Below are 27,116 nucleotides of genomic sequence, written 5' to 3' on the forward strand. Positions count from 1 at the left end.
ATCTCAGTTTCACCACATCCCCAAACCTTTCTGTCCTGAATGCACAGAAATAAGATTGGTATTGATCTCCTCCTCTGATGGTAAGCAAACATATTTCCCATCATGTTTGAGTGTTTCTTTAATTGTTACTTTCTGGCTATATTGCATTGTAGGTGGTTTATATCCTGATCTGTGAGTCTGGTTTTAGATACACTATAACTCTGTAAAGGTCCTTTTTGTCAGAGGCCTGATTGTACTTAACAATGCTCCAAAACATTTAATTAACAGACACATACTATAGCTACAGTTAACATTGGTTGGAGCACCCGACCTAACACAGACTGGAGTGCATACCAGCTACAGTTAAATGAAGACATATTTTTTTAATGTACAATAATAAAAGTGTTACATTTTCTTTGCGGCACTGAGCCTTGATAAATATTCCATACTGAGATGCATCAAGATCAATGAACAAACACAATCTTAGTATAAAAAAAATAGAATTTAATGTGCAAGTCATTAACTTCACTTTGACACCCTTGAAAAGTTCATATACATGAGCGTTCTGCAGCCTGACCTCTAAACTCATATTTGACTAGATAATCAAATGAGGCTAAAATTACCTACAGTATTCAGATGCTTACCTGAACACCCTTTGGAACAGCCCACTCTTACCGAGTCAGCACGATAAAGTCTTGATTGACAAAAAGAGAAGCAGTCTAGCAGCATTAACTGGAATCAAGCACATTTAGCATAGTTAATTTTAAAGATCTGTACCCATACAGCACAGTGATATTTTTAAAAAAAAGGCACATTGGCCACATTAAATGATTTATCATCAATGATCCAAATTCTGAATCGGTCTATACAAAAATATACATACAGTATCTGTGCAGTGAACAGGCTCACTGAGAAATACAACATTGCACAATAAAACTACCCAAGTGTTCAATAACATCCACACAATGTTTCCCACAATAGAGGCCAGAGATTTTTGGGACAAACACTATTTTGGACATGCCATTATAAAATAATAATAAAAAAATTCTCTTTGCTCAGTCCAGCTACAAGATAATGTCCAACAACGCCATGTTGGATATCTGACCTCTTCAAGGCAGAGACAGACTTGTGGACGGTTCTGTCGGGGAACATTTTAACCCAGGTGAGCAGAAGGCACTTAATTCAGGGTGCAGCTGCTATGCTAGGCAGTGGATCCCAGGCACTGCAGGCCTGGTCCTCACCAGCACACGGCACAGCAACTGAGCCCCACTTGGTGTCCACTCTTTAAGGCAATGCTCCCCGTCTGTGCTGGGTCCACCTGACTCTGGTCCGGTTCACACTGGTTCATTGTCCAGTGTGAGAGGATCTGGCAGCGTGTGCATTTCAGACTGACTGGATCCTGTTTGTGTGAGAGGAACTGTAGTTGACTCTGAGGCAAGTGTCTGACAGTGCAAGTCAGTCTGTGTGCACAGTTCTGGCTCTGCTGGCTGCACTGTCTGAACTGGCGAGTGTGAAGATACAGGCTCATCTGGTGATGTAGAGGGCACTGATTCAGCAGGTGTCGACTCCTGCACTGGTTGTGATGAATGTGTGGATTCCTGGGGTTGTGATGTGTTTGTTGGCAGGTGTTGAGTGCATGGCTCATTTTGTCTTTGTGGCCCGATGTGTGTGTACTGAGCCTGTGTTTTTGCAATCTGCTCTGCAGTGGAGTAGTAAGGCAGGAATGGCCTCTCAGGGGCACAGGTCCGCATGGCCAGGTAGGTGTGCATCAGCAGGTGGGGGAAGCGGGAGGTGAAGTAGGAGACAAAGTCATCAGGGATGGAGCCCAGAGTCTCCTGGACCTCAGCGGGCAACTCCCTGTAATGGTGTTTCTGTTGAGGGAGCACAGACCGTAAGGCTGACTGTAGAAATTAGTTTCACTTAACACAATTTATCATAGTCATTAACATACACTCTTACCTTGTTTCTCATTGCACGAAGGAGGTCTCTGACTGACCCACCCTTATAAGAGCGGAATTTCCGCAGATCTGCAAACAAAAGACACAAAACGGCATGCATCACCCACAGAATGAATCCTTGCTCATTAACCACCAGCTAGTAAATAAGAAGGCAAGAAATTATACATCTGCCTTTTTGTGCAGCAACTAAAGAATCAGACCAATCAGTGCAATTTAGAAAATATAAAACAGAGGTTCAGTGGATGATTTTTAATGTTTGAACAAAATAACATCTGGTATCTTAGACACTTGAAACAATTGAATGTTTGAAATAATTAGTTGTTTTATTTATTTATTTATTTTTAATAAAAAGGTAGCTGTTTGAGTGTACTTTTATACTACGCTGTTGTAATATGACACATACTTTAGTCACATAATATCACTTTTATCCGTCTGCAAGTTCCTTTTTGCCTTTGTGGTGAAATCATTATAACATCTGTGCCATTTGCATTATTGGTCAATAAAACTAAGTGCAAAGTCCAATGACAACCAGTTCAAGAAAATTGCATGAGGTTGTGATACACATTGGGTGGCAATGCTGACAGGAAGCGACAGCCAGAGTCAGAAACTGCAATATTTCCTGGTAACAGGACACAACTAATACATTCAGTGCAACTCTGAATGTACATCATGCTTGTGGGGCAAAACATTTCTCCAACTGGCTGTTAACTGAAACAGTGCAATACTAAAACCCTAAGTTTGAAGCAGCATGAGAAACAAGAACTATTTTACAAAAAGTGGCTCCAGGAGCTTGTATTTGACATGTTGTGTTTAGATGGTCTCATACCTGTCTGCAGTGGCACAGTGATATGCTCTCTCCAGTCACCCTTGACAACAGCCCTCCCCCCTCTCTCCAGCTGTCTCACTATTGGTCCGTCCAGCGGTTCCTTTTCTATTCTGTCGCTCACATCCTGCAAGCAACCACAAAAAAGTGAAAAAAAAAAAAAAAGATTTAATTTCAACTAATATGCCTTTTCTTATTATGGTCTTATTGTAATTGAGAACATTATTATACACAAAAACTTATTTTAACCATGAATGAGTCCCATTTGCATGAATCAAGGTGCAAGTACAGTCTACTATAATAGAATTATTAGACATGACTAATAATGGCTACTAATGGATTGCATCAGCAAGCTTTGATTTGTCTGTAAGGATTGAGTCAACCAAAGGAGATGATCCTCATATATCCTACAAGCATTCAGTATATCCTACAAGCATTCAGAGCTTTTTAGATATTGCTAAGAATCAGCTTTTAATCTAGTCCAATACAGACTACATGGCATCACATTAAAATCTGAATAAGTTTTGGTTGGAAACATGTATCAGTGATAAAAGCAAACAGAGCATACATACAGATTAATGCAATTTAGAGGAAGGCGTGTGTGTGTGCACTAGTCTGTAACAGCACAGTGCACTGACTGGCAGCAAATGCAGGATGTGGTTTGAACAATCTTACCTATAACCACATGTCAGTAAAACTAAAACATATGATCACTACAGGAACTTTAACTGCACTTTATTACAAAAGAAATGCATTTTCATATGAGTGAAAAATGACTAACCTGAAAGAACTGCAGCTCCTTCTCCAGACTCCAGAAGAAAGGGTGTTTGAGAACACTCTCTGCTGAAGGCCTCCTGTGGGGCTCCATGCTCAACATCTGCTCTATTAGATCTCTGGCTACAATGTCCCCTAGTAGAGTCAATGATAAAAAACATGCTGTTCATGACAATTGTCCACAAATACATTTTGTTCACTTAAAAAAACTGTTATTTCTGCCATCAAAACTGTACCAAACCCTTTCTACTGCACCTACTAATCTACATAACAGAGCAACTTCTTTCCTATTGTTGTACTTAATCAGTCATCTGAGATAATAAAACCACAAGTTTAGTCCTCACCATGTTTGTCAGTTTGCAGATGGTCGAGGCTGTATGTGCCAAGTAGGATGTTTGCTTGCCTCTGCAAAGATTTACCGAAAGGGTGGCTACCCTGAGACACCACATAGTAGAACACACATCCAGCAGAGAAGATATCAACAGCACAGGTCTAAAAGGGACACAAGGAGTAAAAGGATAGAGGAAGGTCAACGTGAAACATATAAAAAACAATTTAACACCACAAATAATACAAAGTATCAAGTAATATATGCCAACGTTGTTTTTTTTAGTAAATTAGGTTGTGGTTATGCTGCTTATTACATGGCTACAACAACCTAAAATGTCCCTACTCTCTGGAGTCACTTACATCAGATGCTGTGAGCCCCATAAAGGACAAATGTTTTGGGTTGTCAAATTATCACAGGTATTGTGAGGTCACACAGTGAGTTTTGTCAACTTTTCTTAAACTTTTAATCTATTTTTTTATTTTAATGTTTAATCTTTCAAATTTCTTGCTCCTTCAGGTCCCACAGTCACCCAATGGACAGTTTGAAGATTATGTTCTGTAAAAACTGGGTAACATTTGGGTAAAAGCTCCTTTGATGGCTCTATTGTTTCATCAACTGCAGCTTATATTTGTCATAGTTTTATCAGACTTCTACATAAGATAGTTGCACACTTTTGCAAAAAAAAAAAAAAAATTTCTATATGTTTCCTTAATGAATTCCATGAGAGAGCTGCTACTGTCCTTTGAACTCACCGGGTTGTCTTTACAGTCCTCACTGAGAACCTCAGGGGCGATCCAGCCCTCAGTGCCTGGCACCCCAGACCTTCTGCTGAAACTATGGCGGCCCACCGCCAACTTCTTACACAGGCCAAAGTCAGAGATCATGGCTCGCACCCGACCGTGGGCGTTGGGCATGGACACCAGGATGTTGTGGGGCTTGAGGTCTCTGTGGACTGGAGGGAGAGTATGAAGGTAAGGCAAAAAAAAAGCTGTTGCTTTTGGGGTGTAGATATTTATGGGTTATGAGAATGTGAAAGTGGCTTAATATTCAGTGATACATACCTATGTTGAGAGAGTGCAGATGGGCCAGTCCTGACATGGTTTGCTGAAGCAGCATAACTGGCTCTAGTCCATGACGGTCAAAATCCTGCCTCTCCACATACTAGAGATGGAAGATTTCAGTCAGTGCAGTCCAATAAATATAACAGGCTGTGTCATTTTGGTTGAAGTTATGTTCCTTTCTTGTAGTGTTTTTGTGCTGTATAAATAATGACGCATGACATGAAGGAATCCTGACTATTTTCCTCCACTTATTGCTTATAACCAAACTTCACAAAATCACATGGTACAGTTAAACCCACAGAACAACAGCATGCTGACTTCACAAAAAAGTAATGCATCATTGTGGAAACATCAATTAAAATGAGCAAAATACTGGAGCTAATTAATTTTGCTTACAAAGCCCTTTTACTTGCAGACAAGGAACTAAGTTTCCCAAGACTCCTAAAAAAGTAATTATGCCTGTACACACTCAGGTAAGAAATAAGTTCTCAAGTGTTCTGAGCCATTCAGTACCTCTTGAAGTGAGGCAGCACACAGCTCAATGGCAATGTACTGGAACTGACGGTCCCTCTCAGTGCAGAAGTATCGGATGACATTTGGATGCTCGTCTGACTCCCTCAGCAGCTGAACCTCCCGGTCTGCAAAGCTGAAGCACTCTGGGAGAATTCTCTTGACTGCCACAGGACGGTTGTCAAACTGACCCCTTGTGGAGGAACGATGGAAATGCAACATTGTGATGTAGGGATATTTCTTCAGTGTTTTACTAATTAAATTAAAATTATCATGAATAATTGTTGACTAGTTGACTTACTTGTACACAATGGTGCCCTCAGCACCATGACCCAAGACCTCTTTGGGGTGGAAAGTTATATTGCCCACTCTGACAATATTGGAGTCCTCTTCTAAAAAGAAATGTGTAATTTCAGTGAAAACTGGGTTATAACTGTTCATTGAAGTGCTGAATAAGCGCAAAGAAAGAAAGTGTGAAAATAATCTTAATTTCTCCATCTTTACCTCCATCTTCATGTTCATTGGCAGAGCTGCCCAGCTCAGACACAGACAGATTGGAGTGGTTGGAAGCGCGGGGGGTGACATTGGGGCTGCTGTGGTCTGAGCATTCGGAGCGGGTGTGTGCCACCTCCAGGTAGTCACCGTCTGAGGCCAAACCCAGGCCTACGTCTGCAGGGGGGAATGGCTGCTGCCTCTGGAGCAGCTCCAACCTCTCCTCCATCTGTCTCTGGAACTCCAGGTGCTGCAGCTGCTGCTGCTTGTGCACACTCTGCAGTAACAGAGAACATTATGTCTAAAAATCTTAGAATAACAAAACTCTTCTTTTTGTAAAGTTGTCAGTATAGTTGTTTGATGTGGAATGTATGAGCGCTAGTTGCAAGTGGATTTGAGCCTTTTAATCTTATTTCTACACATGAAATGTTATCTGTTAACATTAGGTAGAGGCAGCTACTCAACAGTCCACTAGGTGGTGATGTTTGACTTGCCTTAGGGTAGGTAATAACAAAGGCCACCCAGCCCGCCAGGAGGAAAGTGGAGAAGATGATGGTGGCCATGTCCTTTAGCATAGAATCCACAGGGGCCTCTGGCCGCACAATGCGACCACTGGCCCCAGGTTCTTGGATTGATGTTTCAGGCAGAGGAGTAGGGGGGCCGTCATCCATACCACTATCGTTCACCTTCTGCAACATGAAGAGAACAGTGGGGGGTCAAAGAAATGAGGACAGGGTGAGAAAATCTGCACAGATGCTTGGGTATATCTGACAAATATATTAAAATAAATCACGGGACACACACTGACACACACACAGACCTCCTCTACTTTCTTGTCAGTGGTAGGTGGGATGACGTTGCCTTGATTGCGAGGAAAGCTGTCTGGGAACTTCTCCAGGATCTTGGTGTGAGCTTCAGGAGGTGTCTCATGATGACCTGAAATGGAGAGTGAACTCATTAATCATCAGCAACAGCTGCAAAATCATAGATGTACATCTGAACCAAACATTTATTGCAGTCGAGATATTTACATGTTTTGTGTTTAAATTAACAGTAAATACTATATATTGTTAAACTTCTACTCATTTTATCATCCAGCAGAGGGCAGTCTCAGTACAAATGGTCCAGAATGCTGCTGCAAGGCTGTTAACCAGGTACAGCAGGACGACTCACATCACACCCATTTTATGTTCTTTATATTGGCTTCCCATCAGGTTTAGGAGTCATTTTAAGGTTCTTGTTTACACATATAGAGCCCTGCATGGACAGGCATCTGAGTAGATCTGTGACCTTCTCCATCCTATATCGCCATAAGATCACTTAGGTCTCCTGACCAGGGCCTACTGGCTGTCCCTCACTCTCGACTGAAAACAAAAGGTGAACATGCCTTTGAAGTAGCAGCTCCAACACTATGGGACTGTCTTTCTTTAGACATACAGTCTGCAGTCTCTGTAGGAGCTTTTAAAAAGCAACTTAAGACCCATCTTTTCAAATTGGCCTTTGTCTCAACTTGATGTCTAGCAGTTTCTTTTGGTGTACCTTGTTGTCTTTGTTTTTGTTTGTATGTTTTTTCTTTAACTTATATCTTGTGGCTTATATTTTATTTCTGTGAAAGGTGCTTTACTAAATAAACTTATTGCAACGCAGTTACTCAAAGTGCAGTGGACCATTTAAGGCCCTGGACTTCAAAATGCAGTGAACAGAAATGAGAGTGAAACCTTTCAACACACAGTAATCATTTTACAGTAATCATCTTTACTGATGTCAGACCGTATTGTGTGAATTGTTGGTGAAACTAAAATTTCCTCCCTTTTTAGGTGCTGCCCCTGGAGGTTTCTCCCTCACTGTACCACGTAAGGTCTCCTTACTCAGAGTTGATAGTTTAGACCTGATATCATTGTTTATGTACTACTGAAATACCTATGAGAAGCAGGTAGTTCCTCATGAAGTTGATACGGTTTCGCTCTCTGAGTGCAGCGTTGAACTTGACACTGGTGCTAGGTGTGATGACACACTCCTTGTCCTCTTCAGTCTCCTGGCTGTCAGGACCCTCCAGCATGGGGAAGGTGCTGCCACGAGGCTGCGCGTACACACACAGACACACACACACACAAATATTTAAGGAATTCAGATACATTTCCTGTCAGATGCCTCAAAGAAAAAAAAATCAAGTGTACTCTTCTAAAAACAGTATTCTACTTACTCTACACACACACACACACACACACACACACACACACACACACACACACACACACACATACCAGGAAACTATTAAGCAAAAATGAACACTGATGTAACAAGATGATAAATGTGTAAGTAAATACAAAACTTGCAAATATTTTAAAAGTAAACATGCATGTATTATGTTCATGTCTTGGTGATAAGGACTGTGTTTTGCTTAAATCAAGATATACAACTGTCACTCACCACCACAGTGACTCCATCGTGCACCAGAGAGGGAGAAGCATACAGACTGGTAGAGTATTTACCCACATACAATGTGGCCCTGAAAAGAGGAAAAGCATAGTCAAGAAATGGCTTGTTCACTTGTGAAAATACATTACACTATGTCTGTTTAATGCTAAACAGAAGTGTGACAGCACACAATCTTGAGTAAATGTACCATTATAGATTCAAAATGGAGAAGAACAGTTCTCCATCACCTCCCTAAATAGTCTAAACTTTCACAGTGGATCAACCACTGAAAGTCCTATTTGTTCTTTCCAGCAAGAGCAGGTGTGAACACAGTATGTAAAAATAAAACGTGCTGCAGTGTGAAACCAGCGGTGAAACAAGGCCAATCTGCACTCACTTGTTAGATATTACATGTCTAGACCCAACTCCATCCCAACATGAAGCAATCTTAAATAAATAAAGTACGTTTTGATCTCACCCTTTAGTAATTTAGGAACCTATGATTAATAAGTATTAAAGGCTCTGACATGTTTAAAAGTGTTTGGCTAATGTTTGTTCTCTGGATGGTATTCAAAAGTATGACAGACTTTAGAAACCAGATGAATCATTTTAAATAATTTTGCTGATGTCAGTCGGCTTACATGAACTTATTCTTGGGCTTCTTCTCTTTGGGAAATGGGTACTTCCACTGGGTGATGCGGCCAACTTCTCCAGACATGAAAGTGAGGTAACGTAGGGTTTCCACTGCCACATTAGTATGGGGAACTTTACGGAGGCCCTCGCGCTGCCAGATATACATGGCCACCACCGGAGAGTTATAGTTCTGCACCCACTGAACGTCTCCAGATTCGCTGTCCACAGTCACCACGAGTCCATCACCATTGGACACAAAGTGAGCCATCTCTGTGGGGAAGACCAATGAACAGATGAGTAATTGGAATTGTCTGTCAGAAATTTAAGCTACAATAGAACCAGCGTGTCGAAGAGTCTTACTGTATTTGGTGTCATCATCAGGAAGGGTGGAGGCGTAGTCAGAATAGGTGGCATTCCAGCGCAGCTCTCTGCTTTTGGTGTCATACATAGTGATGGTGTACTCTAACAAGAAGATGAACAAGGAGAACTTATCCACACAGGGAAAAAAAATATTTGTATTGTTTTGCTTTCCTTATGTAACATGGACAGGCTTGGGACACTGAAACTGTGTGGAGTATCCATTTCTGGGCGTAAATGCAAAGCAGTGTTGGATTTCGTCTTCTTCAAAAGGTGGGACTCAAAGAATGGAAAACTGAACCTAAATCCTGATGTTGGGTGACAAAGTGAGCTTTGACTTGACACCAAGTTAAGGGATAATAGCAATATTCACGCTCTAGGACATTGTCTACAATTACCCCTGCTTCTCCAGGCTTAAACACTGCTGGTGGTCTTGTTAAGGCGGGTGGGGACATCAGTAGAGATGAGCAGAAGGAAAATAAAGGTTTGCCAACACTTTGGGTTTAGAGTAGGCAAGACAAATAGGCCTACCGATTAGCCAGATGAGATCAACAATTGAATGGGATGGGCTGCAATGCAAACTGATAATCTCACCGAGATAAGGCTGGCCAGGTGAGCAACAAATGCCAGTTGTAATAGCTGAACTTGTGTTGCAGGGTTGTTTTTGTTTTTACCTGTGCGTCCCAGATAGAGCAGAGATGAAGAGGGACACAGCATCTCAGCAAAGGAGGAAGTCAGCGTCTGCTGTTTCTCACCAGTCAGCAAGTCCACCACATACCACAAGTCTTGCTTCTTACCTACAAAAACACAAACAAAATGACTTATCTCTGCCATGATTAAACCATTTATATTGCTTTTGCATATGTATTTCTGTTTAATATTAAACATTTAAGAAACTTGTTACATTTGATATTTATTTTATATTATTTTCTGTACTTTAGAATATTGTCATTGTGTTTCTACTACTGGCACTTCTGACTAATCTGTAAATGTGACACCTATTGCATATCGGTCCACCCAGGAAGAGGGTTTTTCTGTGAGGTTTCTCTCTTTTTTCCTGTTGAAGGTTTTTTTGTGGTATTTTCCTTATCTGAATCAGGGGTTTTATGGTAGAAAGTGCAGAGTAAAAGTACATAAAACCCTCTGAGACATATTTGTAATTTTGGGCTATCTAAACAGAATTGTCAAATGACCAAAAAGGTGCGTGGTGTACAATAACAAGCAAGCAAAACAACATGCAACCATTTAACCTTCATAGTGATGGGTGTTACCATTATAACACTGAATGAACAACCCATGGCCTCTTTGTACCGGCATCTCATCTGTTTTGTCAGTGCAGGGAGTGTCAGTAATACCCTAATCATAGCTATTATAGATGAGTACAAAAACAACAAAATCAGGTCACAGCTGCTAGGATTCAGAGAAACCAGCTGAGGAGGGAGGATGATCTAGCCTAAGAAATCCTACAAACTCTCATACATGGACTGATTTAAAGAGAGAATTTCAGGCTGCAGCCTTTGTATCTCCGCTATGCTTTGTGCTGGCTGCAGCTTCAGTTGAATGAAAACAAAAGCCACACTGATAATGACTGCGAGGATGCAAATGTCATCTGCTTCCCTTCGAACAATGACACAGTCACTATGGTAGATTACCTTTCCCCTGTTAACTGTTGTAAATTCAAAAGAGCACAAGCTACGACCGCAGGTTGAGTGGAATAGAAAGGTACGGTTATGTATTCTGTTAAAGCCAGATAACACCGGTTTATTAAGGTGAGGAGACACATGGGGACATGGACTGCACTCACTCAACTTATTCAAATGTCACAGCAGTCGATACACACGTAGAGTGTAGCAAACATGCGTTTAACCAAAAGACATACTTAATTTCTTATTGAAAATCAGCCTTACCCATGTAAAGGATTCCATCAGAACTGCGACAGGGAGAGGCGTGGACCAACTCAGGAATAGTGAACGGTAATTTCTGTTTGAGCACACAAATTCAAATCAGATAACCGTATCATCAGACATATCTTATGGGGATTGTCTTGCAGAATGAGCGTGCATTACTTTCAGCATGACTTTTACACACAAATGTTCAGAGAAAACATTTTTCTGTAGAAGAGGGAACTGAGAAGGATGTTTCTTACAAAAGGGGGGAGATTATAGTTTGTGATAAAGTTATTTTCTCTTACTGTGAGGCCTTCGTTGTTCTTTCCTCCAAGAGAATACAGGCTGCCATCATTGGGGTCAGGCAGAAAGGCTGGTCTGCAGGAAAGAGTAAAGAAGGTACAACATCACACTAACAACCAGTAAAAGGAGATTATGTCAGCAATTAGTTTGACTGTCAGATAAGACAAGCTCAACAGGTTACCACAACCATTTGCATTCACCGTCTTTTGTCACAGACATGTGTAACACACAAAGACACATACATGCACATATGCGGAAAAAAAGCTCAAAAAGATACATACTCTGCCACATGTGTGGGGACCTGAAGAACTGGATCTGTGAGGAGAGAACAGGAGACAAGATACAAGTCAGGACTGACAAGAATATTAGCTGACAATAGAAACCATGGCCAGTAGTTGTTGAGCAAGAAAATGGCATGAACATTGATGACATTCAACCGCACAAAGAACACAAAGTCCAAATGAAAACTGATTCCCCTGAGGCAAACAGTCATATCTGCTAACTGCTCTTCATGAATGAGCCTGACAGGTAACAGCTATGGTATTGTATGCGATTGTTTAATGAGCTCATATTAGAGCTCATTCTCTTAAAAAAAGTACTTAACATTTTAACCTGTTGCTGAGAAGAGATTGATGAGCCTAAATCATTGAAAAAAAAAATTTACTCTATATTTCAATATTGGAAATAAATGAGTGAGTTGTTAATTTTTCTCCCTGAAATGCCTCCCAGGAACCACATCAAGTTTTTGCATTTTGAACCCCTTTTATTACTAATGTCATACATTAACAATACTGCCTCCCATTTTCCAAAAAAGTACAACAGTGGGTTCTACCCTCTAGGCAGCGATCAGCTTCCATTCAGCAGAAGATGAAAATCAACTTGAGATACAGTATGTGATCCATCACAATGAACATTAGTCTTAACTTTTTTATGATATTACATTATAAGTTATATTACTGTTGTGTTGTAGGCTAAGGAAGTGCAGACTTTTCACGTTCAGAGTCTCTGCAAGTGGATTTTCATACCTTGTGGCATGAATAACTGACCATTCAAAAATCTGAAGAAAAAAAAAACCTATTTGAAACATGGTCAGTGATAATAATAGGTTAAAACACAACAATAGTTCTTTAAGCCAAGAGTAAAAGCATGAGGCCCGAACCGTTGCTACTATAAAAACACACACCTCCTAACAGTGTGAACATACAGGGCGTGGACCAGATGGTGCTGATCTCTGTAGAGGTGTCAGAGAGGGTCAACAATAGCTGGGGAAGGGGGTGGGGTCTGCATAGGATTACCTGAAGGTGGTCGATGACTGTTGTGCTCAAGACTCATCCATATTTATTATTGAATGTAATTGCAGAAGGTGGTGAGAAAACAATGGTTTACCATGTTGCACAGAGGGACATTAACACTCATTGGCTGAAATACAAATGCATGTACACAAAGCCAACAAAGAGTGACAAGCAAACAGTGAGAGGACATACATGTGAGCTGAGTTGTGCTGGGATTTTTGTCGGTGTTTGGTTGCCTGACTGGAACACAACAACAGGTGTGTACAAAGCCTGGTGGAGAACTGGTCAAATTTATATTCAACAGTTCTTCCAGAAAAACAGATGATGCGGAGGAAGCAGCCTCTGCCCGTGATTATTAATGATTTGGCCATTAGGTGGATCTATCCAGGACTTGCAGGCCCACACCACTTTAATTTTACTGTTTCTTAAAATCTTGTTTTCAAGAAAAATGTGAGATTATTTTAGGGTTCTGGGTAATTTTACCTGATTTATTTTACTGATTTTTCCTTCTCACAGAGTAGGAGAAATTCTTCAAACAAGAAAACTAATGAATGCTATAACTAGATAAAACTACACAAAACAATAAAAATCCAAAGTAGACATTTTCAGCACACTATTTCCGATAACCCTTCAGTCTATCTTATCTCATGTAACTGTATACACTGTAAAAAGTGTATAGTGCCGACAGTAACATGCTAATCACAGCACATGCTGTATGTGCAGGTGATACTACAGCAAAGTTACTTACCCTTGCCCATTCTGACCTTGATTACAGACTATATTTGCCCCTCTTTCAGTTAATAATTACCCAGTTTCCATGCCTAACAGAACATCTCACAGCATTTACTCAAGCATGGCCTGAACATAAAATTTCATCTCAGAAACCATTTTGTATAACTCAGTAATACCAATAAAAAGGCAAAAACAGTATTTTTTTTGACAAAATATATTACAAGTATATGCATTGAAACAATAAACGAGGAAAAAAGGGCTTTTTTGTGGTTCTCAAGTGATCATAATTTAAAATATATGCTCTGTTTACACTATTTAAACAGCATTAGAAAATAAGAATGACTTACAGCATATTTAGTTCTTGTATAGTACTAAGAATGGTAGCAAGTTCAAATCCTGTGTCTTAAATATTGGTAATGTGGCCTCCATTTTGTTCACATCTGTTCAAATCAATACACGAGTTTGGATAATCATAAAACCCAAGTAGCAGTGACAGGATATGGTATCAACTAGCAACGACTTGAAATCATTCACTGTAATTAAGTCAGTATTAGAGGAGTTAAAGTTAGAAGAGTAGAAAGTTTCACCTATGGAAATTTTGTTCAATTCTTTAAACTTTGAATGATATAACTGGACAATTTTTTTTAGAATTTTGTTAAATTCTTTAAAAATCACTCTTATTGTTGTGTTCTGGCATACTCTCCATGACATAAATGAAGACTGAAAATGTCAAAAGCACCTCATTGTGGTTCAAAAAACACAATGGGATCTCATTGTTTTCTCTGTGGCAGCACACAAACCCACTTTGTTTTTATTTTACAAATGCAACTATGCCTACGAGACAAGCAGACAAAGAAAAACTTGACAGTGAATCACACTCAACTCTGGTCCCCTCCTCTTACCTTCTTTCAGAGTCCATTTGATAGAGCCTGATTTCTTGCTAACAGCATGCAGGTTTCCATCCAGGGTGGACACAAAGAGCAGGCTTTCAGGAAGGGAAACTGTGCTGCAAAACCCCTACAGGGACACAACACAAAAAAACAAAGAGATGTATACAATCACATCTCTACTCAAAATATCAGACAAACTTATTCATTATGCACATAAATCAAGGTGATAACATTAAACTCAGACATTAGCACGCAGGCATGTGTGAGCATGTGTGCTTCCACTTAAACCCAAAGGTTAGGTCCAAATGTGTGCTCCTGCATTGAGGCTGTGAATAACAACATCAGTCACTAATCACTGAGAGACTACTTATCCTCACATACACCTGAACCAAAGAGAAGTAATATAATAACATTACAGAATGCTAATGAAATTATTCAGACAGTGACAAGTAGAAATCAGGCAGGAAATGAGCAACTGTCTGACAAATGTTACTGCGTTGTAGAAAGAGAGGCCTGTTTTCATCATTTCCCCAGTATAGTTGGTGGGGTGATGGGTTGCCTGAGTGCTAACTGCAGCCATGGCCCGCTTTACAAATAAATGCACTTCAGATCAATACCTTACAATGACAGTTGAAGAGCAAACTAGGAGGAGGCTGTCTGGCTAGGTAACTAGGGGCAGGATCGTTGTACAGGGTTGCAGCGTGGTGGCAGGTAAACAAAACCAGCATGAGGCTGGGCACGTGTGCGTGCATGTTCTAAACTTCAGAGTTACAGTTAATCAAGCAGCATACCCTATAAGGATGGCTTGTTTTTTAACAGATTTCGCAATGAACTGAGTAAAGAAACTGCTTCAACTTTCCTATGCACAGATGAATAGTGGGCTGACAGGCCATATGGGCATTGGGCACCACTCTTTCCAGAACCCTGTACTCCCACTCACAAATATGGGTGACATGAACAGACATGAGAACACTTGGATGACAGAAGTGACAATACATGTGACAAAGAGGCAGTACACTGATACAGTCAGAGGAAACTGAGAAGTCAAATAAAAACTGCAGCCAATCCAGTGCAAACAACTGAACCCATAACCACAACAGCAGTTAAGTGACCCTGCCTCATGACTTGGCTTATGCCAGAATTAACAACACTGTGGGTGATGTGTGCTCTACTCACCCACTATGGAATTTTAAAAACGCTGCTTTTGATAACCAAGTTCTGGGCTTCATCTAGTTTTTGGCACCAAGGTGCAGGAGGATGTCCAATGAGTCGGTTGAGAGCTATGACTGCCCACCAAACCCAAGGAGACCACATGAACTCAGCACGACCTTTGTACTCTGATATAAGCAGTTCTTTCAAATTATATTCAACTGGTAGACATGAAGTGCGAGTTAAGGAGGCTGGGAGAACTTTTCATCAACAATCTTTTTACATTACATATACAAACTACTTTCCAAGTCATACTTTTTAAATGGATTTCTTACTGACTTGGGACTGGGAATGAAAAATCTGGGGATGACAATCTAACCTCTAAACCCGTCATCTTTACCACAGGAGCCTAAGAAAAGCAGAACAGCTTAGATAGACCTCATTCTTCTACTGTACCACGACGGTATTGATCAACATCTCTGACTAATCCCCCTGAACATGTCTCTGGAGGCGGTGCAAACAGCCCCTCCATATTATGCAGATTACCAATCTATAATTACTAACACACTCTTCTCAGCATTTAGCCACTTCTGATGAGGGAGAGAGAAGGTGGGGGTTGAAGTGACCTTAAGCCAGACGCAAGAACCACCAGAGCTGGTGGTCGAGTATGTGGTAAAGAGCAAATGCAACCATCACCGAGTCACTCAGGGCGTTCCTCTTGGTCACACAGCTCGCATTTCCTTACAACACTAACGCCATAAAAAAGGAACAGTGCCAGGGCAAACAGTAATTTTACAACACTCACCATGAGTGTTTTTCATCTTAAACTTAAAATGAGGAAATACTTACATGTTTTAACTGGCCAGATAGAAACCAAGGGCCAAAACAACCCCACAAACTGAACGTGATGTTAAAATGTTTTCAGTTTCAGAGTTTTTCAGAGTTTCACACTCTGCAGAAGGAAACTGGGTCCTTCCACATTTGCCTACAGATCCCCTGCTGTAATCTCACATCCTATACAAGCATTTGAGTCAATATTGTGCACCTGTGACTGTTCCCACTGGGCTGCAAACTCACATGCATCACACAACTGTACTGGGAGAATCATAACTGATCTGTTTTCGGGCCCCCCGTAACTTCCATCAGGGTTCTTGGTTTCATAAGCAAATGACCTTCCAAACATCTGTTAGCCTCTTAGTTTTGGATGCAAACTGATACTCGACAACAGTTGGATATTTTACAATGTTGGGGTTTATGGACATCTTTTTTACAATGTCTGGCTGCACAGATTGACAGAGGTGGTGAGTTATTAAACTCTTTTAGAGGACTGAACGATTGGGGCATTCCCTTTCATTTCCTTATTCTGCGTGTAAAACAGAAATGTTTAGTTGTTGCGTAAGCGGGTTACATAATACTACAGAACTGGGCGAAACCAAAGTATTGGCAAGTTCTGAGGTCTCCACTTTCCCTTCTGCAATGAGGCCAGACATGGCTCAGAGGGACATTGACTACAATTCTCATGATATCATTGGCAGCTGGCTGTGTGTCACTGTGCTTCACAACCTACTGCATGGTAGACCAACCTAAACAGAGGACAGGCTGTAATTGGCAGCTTTCCTACTGAGTGTACACAAACACTTTAGAAGTGCACCTGATTCATCACCCCTTTGTCAGAAACTCTTGATATGTTGTCAACCAGTGAAATATTACATCTAACCAATAGTTAGGGGAGTGAGGATCTAAACCAGAGCACCTGGGCAAAAGCTGTAATAATACAATGCAATCACTTGTCTTAGAGGACAGACAGTAAATACTGAGAGCCAGACAGTCTCTTCACAGGAGAAAGACTGGATTAAAGATAGATACACAGACACACACACCCACCAGGGCAACTGAGGGAGCAGAAGAAGGGAAAGAGGCAGGGATGCTCCAATAAGTATTGGCTGATATTGAGTGCAAATGACTTGAGCGGGTCTTAAAAGCTGATGAGAAAATATGAGAGGCGAACAACTGACCATCACTTGGTGTTTTCACACAACAGCTGTACAGTGAAATGCAGCTGCTGTATTGTTCCCATCCAGTTTTGTGATGGAAACAAACAACAGACCATGGTGGGACTCGATAATCAACAAGTGTGTGGCTGTATTACACACACGGCCAGATGGATTGTTAGCATCGTCTGCAACTCTGATGAAATCTTCTCGTGTCTGGCTGTCTTACTGAGTGTGTGACAGAGAAAGATTTTCATTTGTTGCCTGACCCTTCAGGCTGCTCTGTGAGATGCATGCAGTGGAAGGAGGCCAATGCAGAATGTGGCCTAAACTAATTGTTTCTGCTGAAAAGTGGAACAGTAGCAGCAATGTCTGCAGCAATAAGCAGTCTGTTTGCAGCTTGCTTGGGTGTCATTTATCACTAGTCATTTGACACGTAATGCAGCAACAGGTTCAAGTTATCAAACGTGTTTTAAAAGTCTATTAAGACATCTGTTGTCCACCGGTCTTTCAATCCTACATGGAGGTAGTCATGAATAGTTTTCCTTCGGGGCTGTATAAAGATGACATAGACCTGAGGATGTTTGATTTCCTTCAGACATCAATAGGAGGGTTGAATTTTACTAGAGTAAGACAGATGCCAATGTTTGCCATTGGGGAGATAATTATTCAAAAGTCAAAGTGGAGATCTCTGGAAACACATTTTAGCAACTTGCAGTGTCAACACAGTCTTTATCAGCTGCACTCTGCATGTTGTTGCTGCAGTGGAGAGGATGTCACGTGTTGCCCTCGTTCATGCACGCTCAGTCAAAGCACAGCCAATCTACTGTTGTGATAAGATAAAAATTAAAGAAGTAAAATGTGGCAATGGTGACTTAAGCTGAATGATTTTGTAAAAGATATCTAATTGCGATTATTTTGACTGATATTGCAACTGTGATATGATTTGCGACATTACAGGAAATTTTTACATCAGTTTTTACATCATTATTCTCATTTTCATTGAAAAACTTTAAAATGATTATGGTGTGATTTTTGCAGGATCTGTACCAAACACAGATGTTTTCTTAAGTGTGTAAAATGTGATGTGTAGGCCAGGACATATCTGCAGCATGACAATATTTAATTTAAAGTGGTATTTTGGCACACATTTCACCTCTAACAAATATTGTGCCTCCTGCAATTTGAAAATTGTAATAGGCAAATGTTCAGACCAAGTGGTGACCAATCAATGTGACAAACTACAGCAGAGGAACACATTTTAATCTCAAGTCAGTTAAAGGAATATTAGTGTTGTTATTAAGGGCCTGATGTGTGCAGTGAGGCATGAGCATAATGTGAGAAGACCATCTCCAAACAAACAGTAATAGCTGTAGATCTGCTAGCTAGCTTTTAGTTACACATCCTCCATACAACGGAAAAATCAACCGAGCTTAAAAATAGCTCAATTGTGAAGACGAGAGTCAAAAGAGAAAATGAGCCTTTTCCCTACATCGTTTTTATATCCCTGTCACACACGCACACTTACACACTTATGTCATAGTCTATAGATGGCCTATCTTTTTTTACCCTCACAACACGAGCAGACTGTCCAACAGGCTGACAGAAGACCCCAAGACATGATAGTGGATTATAAAGCTGCTTTAATCTGCTACTTAGCTGAAGTGGTTAACTAGCTTGCAAACTAATAGACTTCTTAAAGATGAGCCAGGCCTGCACAGAATCAATCACCAGCTATCGCTGCAAAAAGGCACACCGGTTATATCCCTGTCTGACTCGATCCTGACTTTCTCATGCAAACTTAAGCAACGACAACCTCATGAGATCAAAGCAGCTGCGGTTTTCAGAGGTAGGCACATCAGTCACTCTCCATCGACCGCAAGACCCCAGTGCATGAAGAGGAACCCTGGATGTCCCCTGATCTAAGAGCCGACTGGCTTAGATGTTTGATGAACAACATGACATTGTATTAAAGCTGCAACTAAACTATTTTCATTGTCCATGTATCTGTTATTTTCTTGATTAAAATCAATAAGATGATTGGTCTATAATATGTTGATCACTGTTTGCCAAAGCCCAAGTAGCAACCTAAAAATACATCTTATAGAGACTCTTCATTCACTGTATAATTGTAAAGATTTTGACTTTAATAGTCTGTACAATGAAGTTTTATGTTGTAAACAGGATAAATGTTGTGTGGTTGATGGCAACTTATATCAGCCAGGGAGGCTGAAAAAATTCTGTAGCCTTTGAATATTACAGATGTGAACGAGTCTGAGGTGAACAGGTCCAGCAAACAAGTCTGAGTGGCAGCGGATTTATGGTCGGCATTCTAACTGACAGGTAGTCGTCGGCAGACTGTAGGCGATACAATATGTTGCTTACATGAAAATTCATTCTAAATGTATTTGCAAAATAATTGAGTAATATAGAGGTGAAATAAACGCTGTCATGATTACCACAAATAGCCTATATATCATGTTAATTAGCTACCCTATCATACAGCTCACTAAAACAGACTGGTTGAAAGCTGGATAGATTACTCTGACAACATTTTATTACAATGGGATCTGATGTAACGAGTATTTCTGTGACTTCCTGTATAAACTGGGAAGGCGCCAGAGAACCGTTAGTCGTCACTGCAGTGTTTTATTGTCACTTCCCCATGTTGCAATCTCCTACTCAACTTTCCAGGTAAGTTAAGATAAATCCCAAACGACTCGTTGGACTCATCCGGATCTGGCTCAGCTTCAACAAGTTAGCTAGCTCACTTTTTGTGTCAGCAACTAAATACTATAAAATCCATATCCTGTTAGTGGTAAAAAGTGAAGAAAACAACAGTTTGATTTCAGCACAGGGTTCTTGGTGTTTTCATACTTTTGCTGGATCAGGTCGCATTGCAATTAATCTGATAATACCTAGTCATAAGCAGCACATATGTTTGTGTGCTGGTTGTGCATTGCTCTGGTGCAGGTAATGCATGATTTGATCAAGGTAACCACAAAAGACAATCAAGTATAACCACACTGTGCTTTGGCGACGTAGAACTTTTCAAATTAGAGACTACAGATGGAGCATTACTGAATCTGTCCTGCTGCTTTCAGATGTCTCTTGAGATCTTACCAACAGAAGGGAAGGTTTTTATACAGTTTAAAGCTTCGGTGGATGACAGATACTTGTAGGAATCCCCTTTAGTCTTTACCTCAGCACAGAGACAGCTACTTTCTTGTATTAAGCTTTTCTTTAAGTCTGATCTAAATGAGTGTACTGTTGGGAAAGAACCTACTGAAAGTGTCTATTATGCATTTCCTGTGTATTTCTGTCTTAGTCTCATTTCATTTGGAATCAAAAGTTGAAGTTGCCCAGAAAACAGACTCTGTCCACTGACATCTACCAGTCAGCACAACAACAACAACAACAAAAAACAATTTTCACTTTCACACTGACCCATCACCTTGCACCAAGCAGGGCACAGAAATAATCAGTGATTTTTTATTGACACTGATATTGCTTGGCAAGCAGAGAACAAGTGTTACATTAACCATATAAGCTATAAATATTAATATCTGACTAAGCCCGCACAACATCAACACAATGCGTCAGGTACACTGTTCCGATGACCTAGTATAATAACGACATGGCTTTTATTAAATTCACTACTTTGCTCATACTATTCTGATATATTTCGGGGGTGTTGATGAAATAACACTAGGGCCTCTAATCAATAAACATGAGCTTAACACATATACACATAGCAGAATATCTCCTAGTCCACTAGCACACATTTTTTCCTAATTCTCACCTGCTGAAGTTGCTGATAGCAAATGGCAAATATAGTTTCATACCCTGTTATAACAGGTCTCCTTGGCCCGACCTGCTTGACTGATGAATTGGAAATAATGTACGTTGACAATTCAATGTTGCTTCATTTAACTGCAGGATATTTGAAGCTCAAAACTTAACAAGCACTTTTCAAGCTAACGTTAGCTTACTTCTGTCATGACCAGAAAGCACGCAGCATACAGACAGCATGAAAGCCTCACTGAATAACTAATATTTTTAGCTTGGACCACTAATACTTGTACCTCTGAAGGCAGAAAAATCAGTGTTAGGTCAAAAGAGTAGTTTAACGAGCAACACCGAGCCAATATTATCTAACTTAAGCTAGCTTATCCAGTTAGCCCTCTTACCTTTTGTGGGAGACCAGCGCAGCAAAGCAACGCCAAAATGCACCACAACAGGGCCCGACTGCTCACTGTCCAGTCCATGTTTTCTGGTCTTAAACCGGGATAGACAGTTGGTCCGGACGGCTGTAGACTACATAGAAAACGCGATTTGGCTCACGACCAGATGTTACGAAATTTTTATAAACGTTGAAACATTAATGGCAGTAGTGGCGAGCACAACGTTAGATCCGCTTCTTCCTGAAATGAGAAATGTGGGGGTTGGACTTTGGGATAGATATCCACACGAGTGGAGGAGGGGAGATGTAGAGTCAGTATGAACCAATGAGAAAAGGTTCATCCGCACCGGATGTGGTATAAAACACATCCGGGGGACATTTTCTGCAGCAGTGTCCACCCCTAGGAAGCATGCTCTCTGTAGTTAAACCAGTCTTACTCGAAATATTTGCATTTAACATGTCCATATCAAAATATTTGCATTTAACACGTCTGAAAATCTTAACGTGCATAATTTCCAGTAATTATAATGATAGATGACTTGATTTCGCTGATAAATTGTCGGTTTGAGGAAACACATGTCTGAGTAGTGTGACTAGGCCGCATGGGGCGAGGGAAATGTGGAGGTAAGGTTGAATTTTTTTTATAACATGAAATAGTGAATGCAAGACGTTATCTTCCTCCTAACTTTAATTTTGTACTGTACACAGGCCCAGTGATGGAAATGGGATTATTCTAAGTTTTTTGAAGTGGTTGAATACCCACACGTGGACAGAGGGTGGTGTACTTTCCACTGCATGACAGTAAGTATCTTAAAATGGTTGTATTCTCTTTTCTTTGGTTCATTAATGATGATATACGTGCGTTAGACTTCTGATGTCAAAATGAAGCCAACATTCAGTCTGACTTGACCCACCATGACCAGTCTGGTGTGTGTGTTAGAATAATTTTTTAAAAAAAAAGCTCACTGAGACTTTGTATTTCTCTGCAGGAACTGAATTTTGTGTGGATGGATCCCCTGGAGAAACAAAATAGTAAGTGTCCTATGAGAGTCATCTGCAAATGTCTTTTAATGGTTATGAATGATGACTATAATGCGTTAGACTTCTGATTCAATGTTGAAGACAATTTTACCTCTGACATGACCCACATACAGAAATATTTGATAAGTTATGTTTAAATAAGTGAATTAAAAGTTGTTTTTCTTCTGCAGGGACGCCTGTGAAATGGACGTGGCCACTGTAAAGGTGACATCATGGCTCATTAATTAACATTCCTTCATGTTCCTTTTATACTTATTTTGAACTGATGAATAAAGCTTTTGTCAACAAGCTTACAGAGTGTTGTTGTTCACTTATTTCCACTTACTTTACATGTTTTGGTATGTTAATTTAGGCACTATACTTAAAACCTGATTGGCATTTCCCATGGTCACACAGGTCAAGATTAGTGCAAGATCATACCAAGTCTTGTCATAACTGGGGTTTCTTGGCAATTTTCCTAAGTCTCTCTTTTAAAGCAAGACACAGAATATGAATGCAGTTCAGAACAATAACTTTTTTCTGTTTAAATTGCTCAGACATTTTGAAGAAGGATTTAGCATCTTAATTCAGTCTGCAGAGCTGCTGTGAACTAGAAACTATAGCCCAACAGATATTTCCTGTTTGATATCTGTATAACTATTTGACAGTCACATACATCTGATAGTATATTGACCAATATTCATTTTGAAAAGTAATGTTATTTTATGGTACACATGGATGATAAGCACAAAGACGCACAAATCCTCTCCAAGCAAAAGGTTTTATTGATCCACAACGATCAGAACCATAACATTCTGTGACATCACTGAACACGACAGCAATGTTCTGATATTTTCGTCACTGCGCAAATGAACAACACCAAAACCCGTGAAAACAAAAGGGCATGTCTTAATCGACACAGTAATGGCACAAAGACATTTTCTCTCTATACTCAACTGATGCAACGAATGTGGCGGCTCACTATGGAGGAATGTTCGATTATTTTAAAGGCACTTTCTGCCTCATACACTTTGCCAACACACATATTTGAACGTAACACAAGTAAAGTTAAAAGTCACCTGTAAAGCAGCTGGGTGTCTTGGCAGATCACAAATTTGCTGTTTGCTCTAGTTATTGGTTTTATTTCTCGTGTACAGTACAGAAAGAACAGCAAATCAATAAATAATTCAACAAAGAAAAAATAGCATTCATTAGCTGTATGTCTGCTGACAACATTAAATAATATGGCTAATATCCGGTATGTTATTTATTGAAATAAAACAGGAAGAATGGGTATGTTTCCTGCTCCTTGATGTCTTGCTGTGTTCACAAAAGGGTTTCAGTCACTCACTCCCTGCAAAAGTATCTCTGTCTTATGAATTTCCAGCTACAATTATACAAACACCGGCTGTGCTCGAGTGGCCTCACTAGATAATTAACCGATTGCTTATTTGTCACTGTTAAGCACGTACAGTACCCTTCAAACAGGACTGAAAGATTGCTTTGGCAATAAAAACAAAAAATTATTACTCTTCAACTCTGAATATAACATGAAAAGAAGTCTTGAAGCATGTTGCTTAGAAGCATGTCATCAGTGAATGAGCTATTCCTTGCACAGCTAAGGAGCTGCATTCTTATTTATACATTCATCAGACCTAGGCAATGTTTAGCTGCTGTGTTTGCAGATATATTTTAATTCATACAACCCCTCTAAAGTCAGTTTTAGTACTACTCCCTACCACACAAAGCACATGGGCTGTACATTATGATAGTGTCCATCCAGCAGTCGGTGGGATGTTCAACAGATTTCAACTAATCTAGTATCTTCAATGGACACAGTGCCGTTGATCTGTTTGCATATAAGTGCCAGGCAGCAGTGTGGATGGGTGATAGACGAGAGAATTTCCCTGTGAAATGTGTATTAATAGACGCAGGGGCTTTCAGCAAAATCATCTCCAAATTTTAGGTTATGCCTTCAAATGTTCACTCACTCAGACATACACACTCTTCATCAGTGGCCTCAGAGTTCCCGCAGCAACAATAAACCACTCCATTAGAAAGGTCACACAAAATGTATACACTGTACAACTCTCATGTTTGGTGCAGCTGTACATCACAGGTATTATGGTTCTGGTTGAATTAGATGGCTATTTACTGATCCATCACCTCACACACAAGCATTTGTCTCACAGTCTCAGCATGCCCCGTGTATTGTGTTTCATCAGAGAATGAATCCAAATATTAAATGTCACATAAATAAAACCATTTGACTAGAAGACAATCTATAAGTCAGAGTTCTCTTCCATTCTCCCGCTTTTAGTGGCCACAGAATGATTACGAGCTCGCCAACACTTCCAAGTGTTGAGAGCGCACTTCATGAGCTGCCACAGTCTGGTGCAACAATGGGGCAGGAATATGGGTAAAAATATCGGAGAGTTGGCCCGGAACCATTGCTGCACCTGTGGTTTCTGAGGGGAGGCGGGGACTTGTCATATTGCCATGGTGATAATATGTCCATCAACGTACGCTTTCAACAGCAGTCTTCACATGTCAGAGACCTCAGACTCCTCAGGTTCTGGGTCCTTCAAGGCATCATTTGTCACAGTAACCAAGTTGGCATTTGAACGCGTGTCCATGGCAGAGTGCATTATGGGTAGCCATACGTCATCCATGTTTGGCATTACAAATATTTTCTGTGGGAGGACAAGCACATTATGAAAGGCAAACAAGGAAACAAGCAAATCATTTTAATTTCAACGAAAAAGAGGAGGAGAACACTGAAATACTCCCATTTAAAAGTTATTGAGTGTCTAGTAGAGAAACTTTGAAGTAGCCAAAACTTAATTAATATGCTTTTTTTAACTAAAAATATACCAAATCAAGACAGAGCCATGAGGTTATATCTGTTAACAAGAACTGGGGAGAAAAAGACCTGAAATACATCATCCACTGTTCATCCAACTCTGCACTGTTATGCTTTGAAAGCTTGAGCTCGGCATTTGTGGAAAGCCAGATGTATACATTCGCTCACAACTGACAACAGTGAGCTCTGCAGCACTGTATTTTACTGGAGGCAGGGTTTAGGGGGGTGGTACATAATAATAACCCACAGAGGAGTCAGGCAGGGATAAATGTAGATCTGTGGTAGACCTGACAGGGACACTTTGCTGCAGTAGTTTGAAGGTGAGCCTCAGGGCAGTTATCTACCAGCAAGCGTATCATTACTTTGGCTATATATGAGGGATGGGAGAGCCACAGGCACACTGCTTTGAAGTGCATGTTGGTGGGCAACCATAAATTAATCCCAAAGTCCTCTTTTATTGCCTAAAATTTCACCCTAAAACGTCTGGGGGGGCATTCCCTTTGTCCTTGCTGAGCAAACTTTTGGCCTCAGTTAAAATTTCTAAACCTTACAGAAGTTATTAAACACCCTGAATTTGACATAAGCTACAAATTCTATTGACAATATAAATAAATTGTACTTATGACTAAACATAAGCATACACAGTTTCCTGTTTTTCTCACAGCATACCTGGAACTCCTGGTCTAGTTTCTTTTCAATCCACTCCGTCACATGAACTAGAGTGACCTCCCTCTCACCCAGTTTAGGCCGTGCTTTCAGCTCCAGATGAGGCGGACTCCGGAAACCATACCTGACCACCAACAGTAAAGATTTATGGTAATAATTATATAACATCTCACAAGCTGAATTGCAGTCTGGTTTCTCCTGTAGGCTGGGCTCATGAAAACATGCAACAGGGTTTGTCCATTCTGGTGATTATTATTACTACAAGATTCATATTAGGTTTTTAAGGTGCACAAAGTGGTTTTAATACTCCACATCTTTAATGAAAATATATACCTTTGTGCCCTCATTTTCTTACATGTTAAGTATATTCAGTTCAGTGGTGATTAACTTTCTATTTTTCATTGCAAGCATGTCTGTATTTGCCCAGCAGAGGGTGCAGTGTTATATTCTCAAGCAAGGACTCCCATACATACACTGACTACATCCTACAGTCTTCAATGTACTCCTCCCTGGAAGTGAACGTACCATATCCTGTCCGTAGGGGGAGGTGGGATGTTGACAGCCAGCGTCCCGCGGCACTCTTGCACCTCCACAGTGAGCAGCAGAGGTGTGTTGGACATCTCCTCCATCTTCTTCTTAATGAACTCCGTCTCTGTGGCCTTCTGGAAGTACTTCGACTTGGCTATCTTGTCCACAAAGCGCATGATCTTGCTGGGTCTGTGGCCTCCCACATAGCTACGTGAGCAGAGAGGGAGGATGGAAATGAAGGAGTGAGGGGGGGGGGGGGTGGGTAGTGAGTAGTGAG

The 27,116-nt window shown here is 40.5% G+C and overlaps 2 protein-coding genes and 1 long non-coding RNA gene across 6 annotated transcripts in view; 1 reads left to right on the top strand and 2 right to left on the bottom strand.

Moving 5' to 3' along the window:
- Positions 1–462: 462 nt before the first annotated feature.
- Positions 463–22,036, bottom strand: LOC121883584 (serine/threonine-protein kinase/endoribonuclease IRE1-like). Its single transcript, XM_042391912.1, has 22 exons — positions 21,770–22,036; positions 14,452–14,566; positions 11,807–11,840; positions 11,528–11,600; positions 11,244–11,316; positions 10,011–10,133; positions 9,340–9,441; positions 8,988–9,249; positions 8,359–8,437; positions 7,849–8,008; positions 6,749–6,864; positions 6,423–6,617; positions 5,941–6,205; positions 5,738–5,828; positions 5,440–5,629; positions 4,927–5,026; positions 4,618–4,817; positions 3,879–4,026; positions 3,542–3,669; positions 2,764–2,887; positions 1,939–2,006; positions 463–1,850 (listed from the first exon to the last, which is right to left on the bottom strand). Exons 1-22 carry the CDS (start codon positions 21,845–21,847, stop codon positions 1,314–1,316), a joined length of 3,261 nt encoding a protein of 1,086 aa, XP_042247846.1. The 5' UTR covers positions 21,848–22,036; the 3' UTR covers positions 463–1,313.
- A 90-nt stretch (positions 22,037–22,126) lies between these two features.
- On the top strand, positions 22,127–23,096 carry LOC121883585. The gene is made up of 4 exons (XR_006092245.1): positions 22,127–22,386; positions 22,471–22,563; positions 22,752–22,794; positions 22,974–23,096. It is a non-coding gene; the product is annotated as an uncharacterized LOC121883585 (long non-coding RNA).
- Positions 23,097–23,549: 453 nt separating this feature from the next.
- Positions 23,550–27,116, bottom strand: part of tex2 (testis expressed 2) — a 35,297-nt gene continuing 31,730 nt past the window's right edge. For all 4 annotated transcript variants that reach the window (XM_042391910.1, XM_042391909.1, XM_042391908.1 and 1 more), the window contains 3 exons: positions 26,837–27,046; positions 26,315–26,435; positions 23,550–25,475 (listed from right to left, as the gene is read on the bottom strand). In XM_042391910.1, coding sequence (XP_042247844.1) covers positions 25,326–25,475; positions 26,315–26,435; positions 26,837–27,046 — 481 coding nt within the window. In that variant the 3' untranslated portion in view covers positions 23,550–25,325. The remainder of the gene's footprint in view (positions 25,476–26,314; positions 26,436–26,836; positions 27,047–27,116) is intronic.

The sequence above is a fragment of the Thunnus maccoyii genome, chromosome 18 (genome assembly GCF_910596095.1).
Source record: "Thunnus maccoyii chromosome 18, fThuMac1.1, whole genome shotgun sequence".
NCBI lineage: Eukaryota > Metazoa > Chordata > Actinopteri > Scombriformes > Scombridae > Thunnus > Thunnus maccoyii.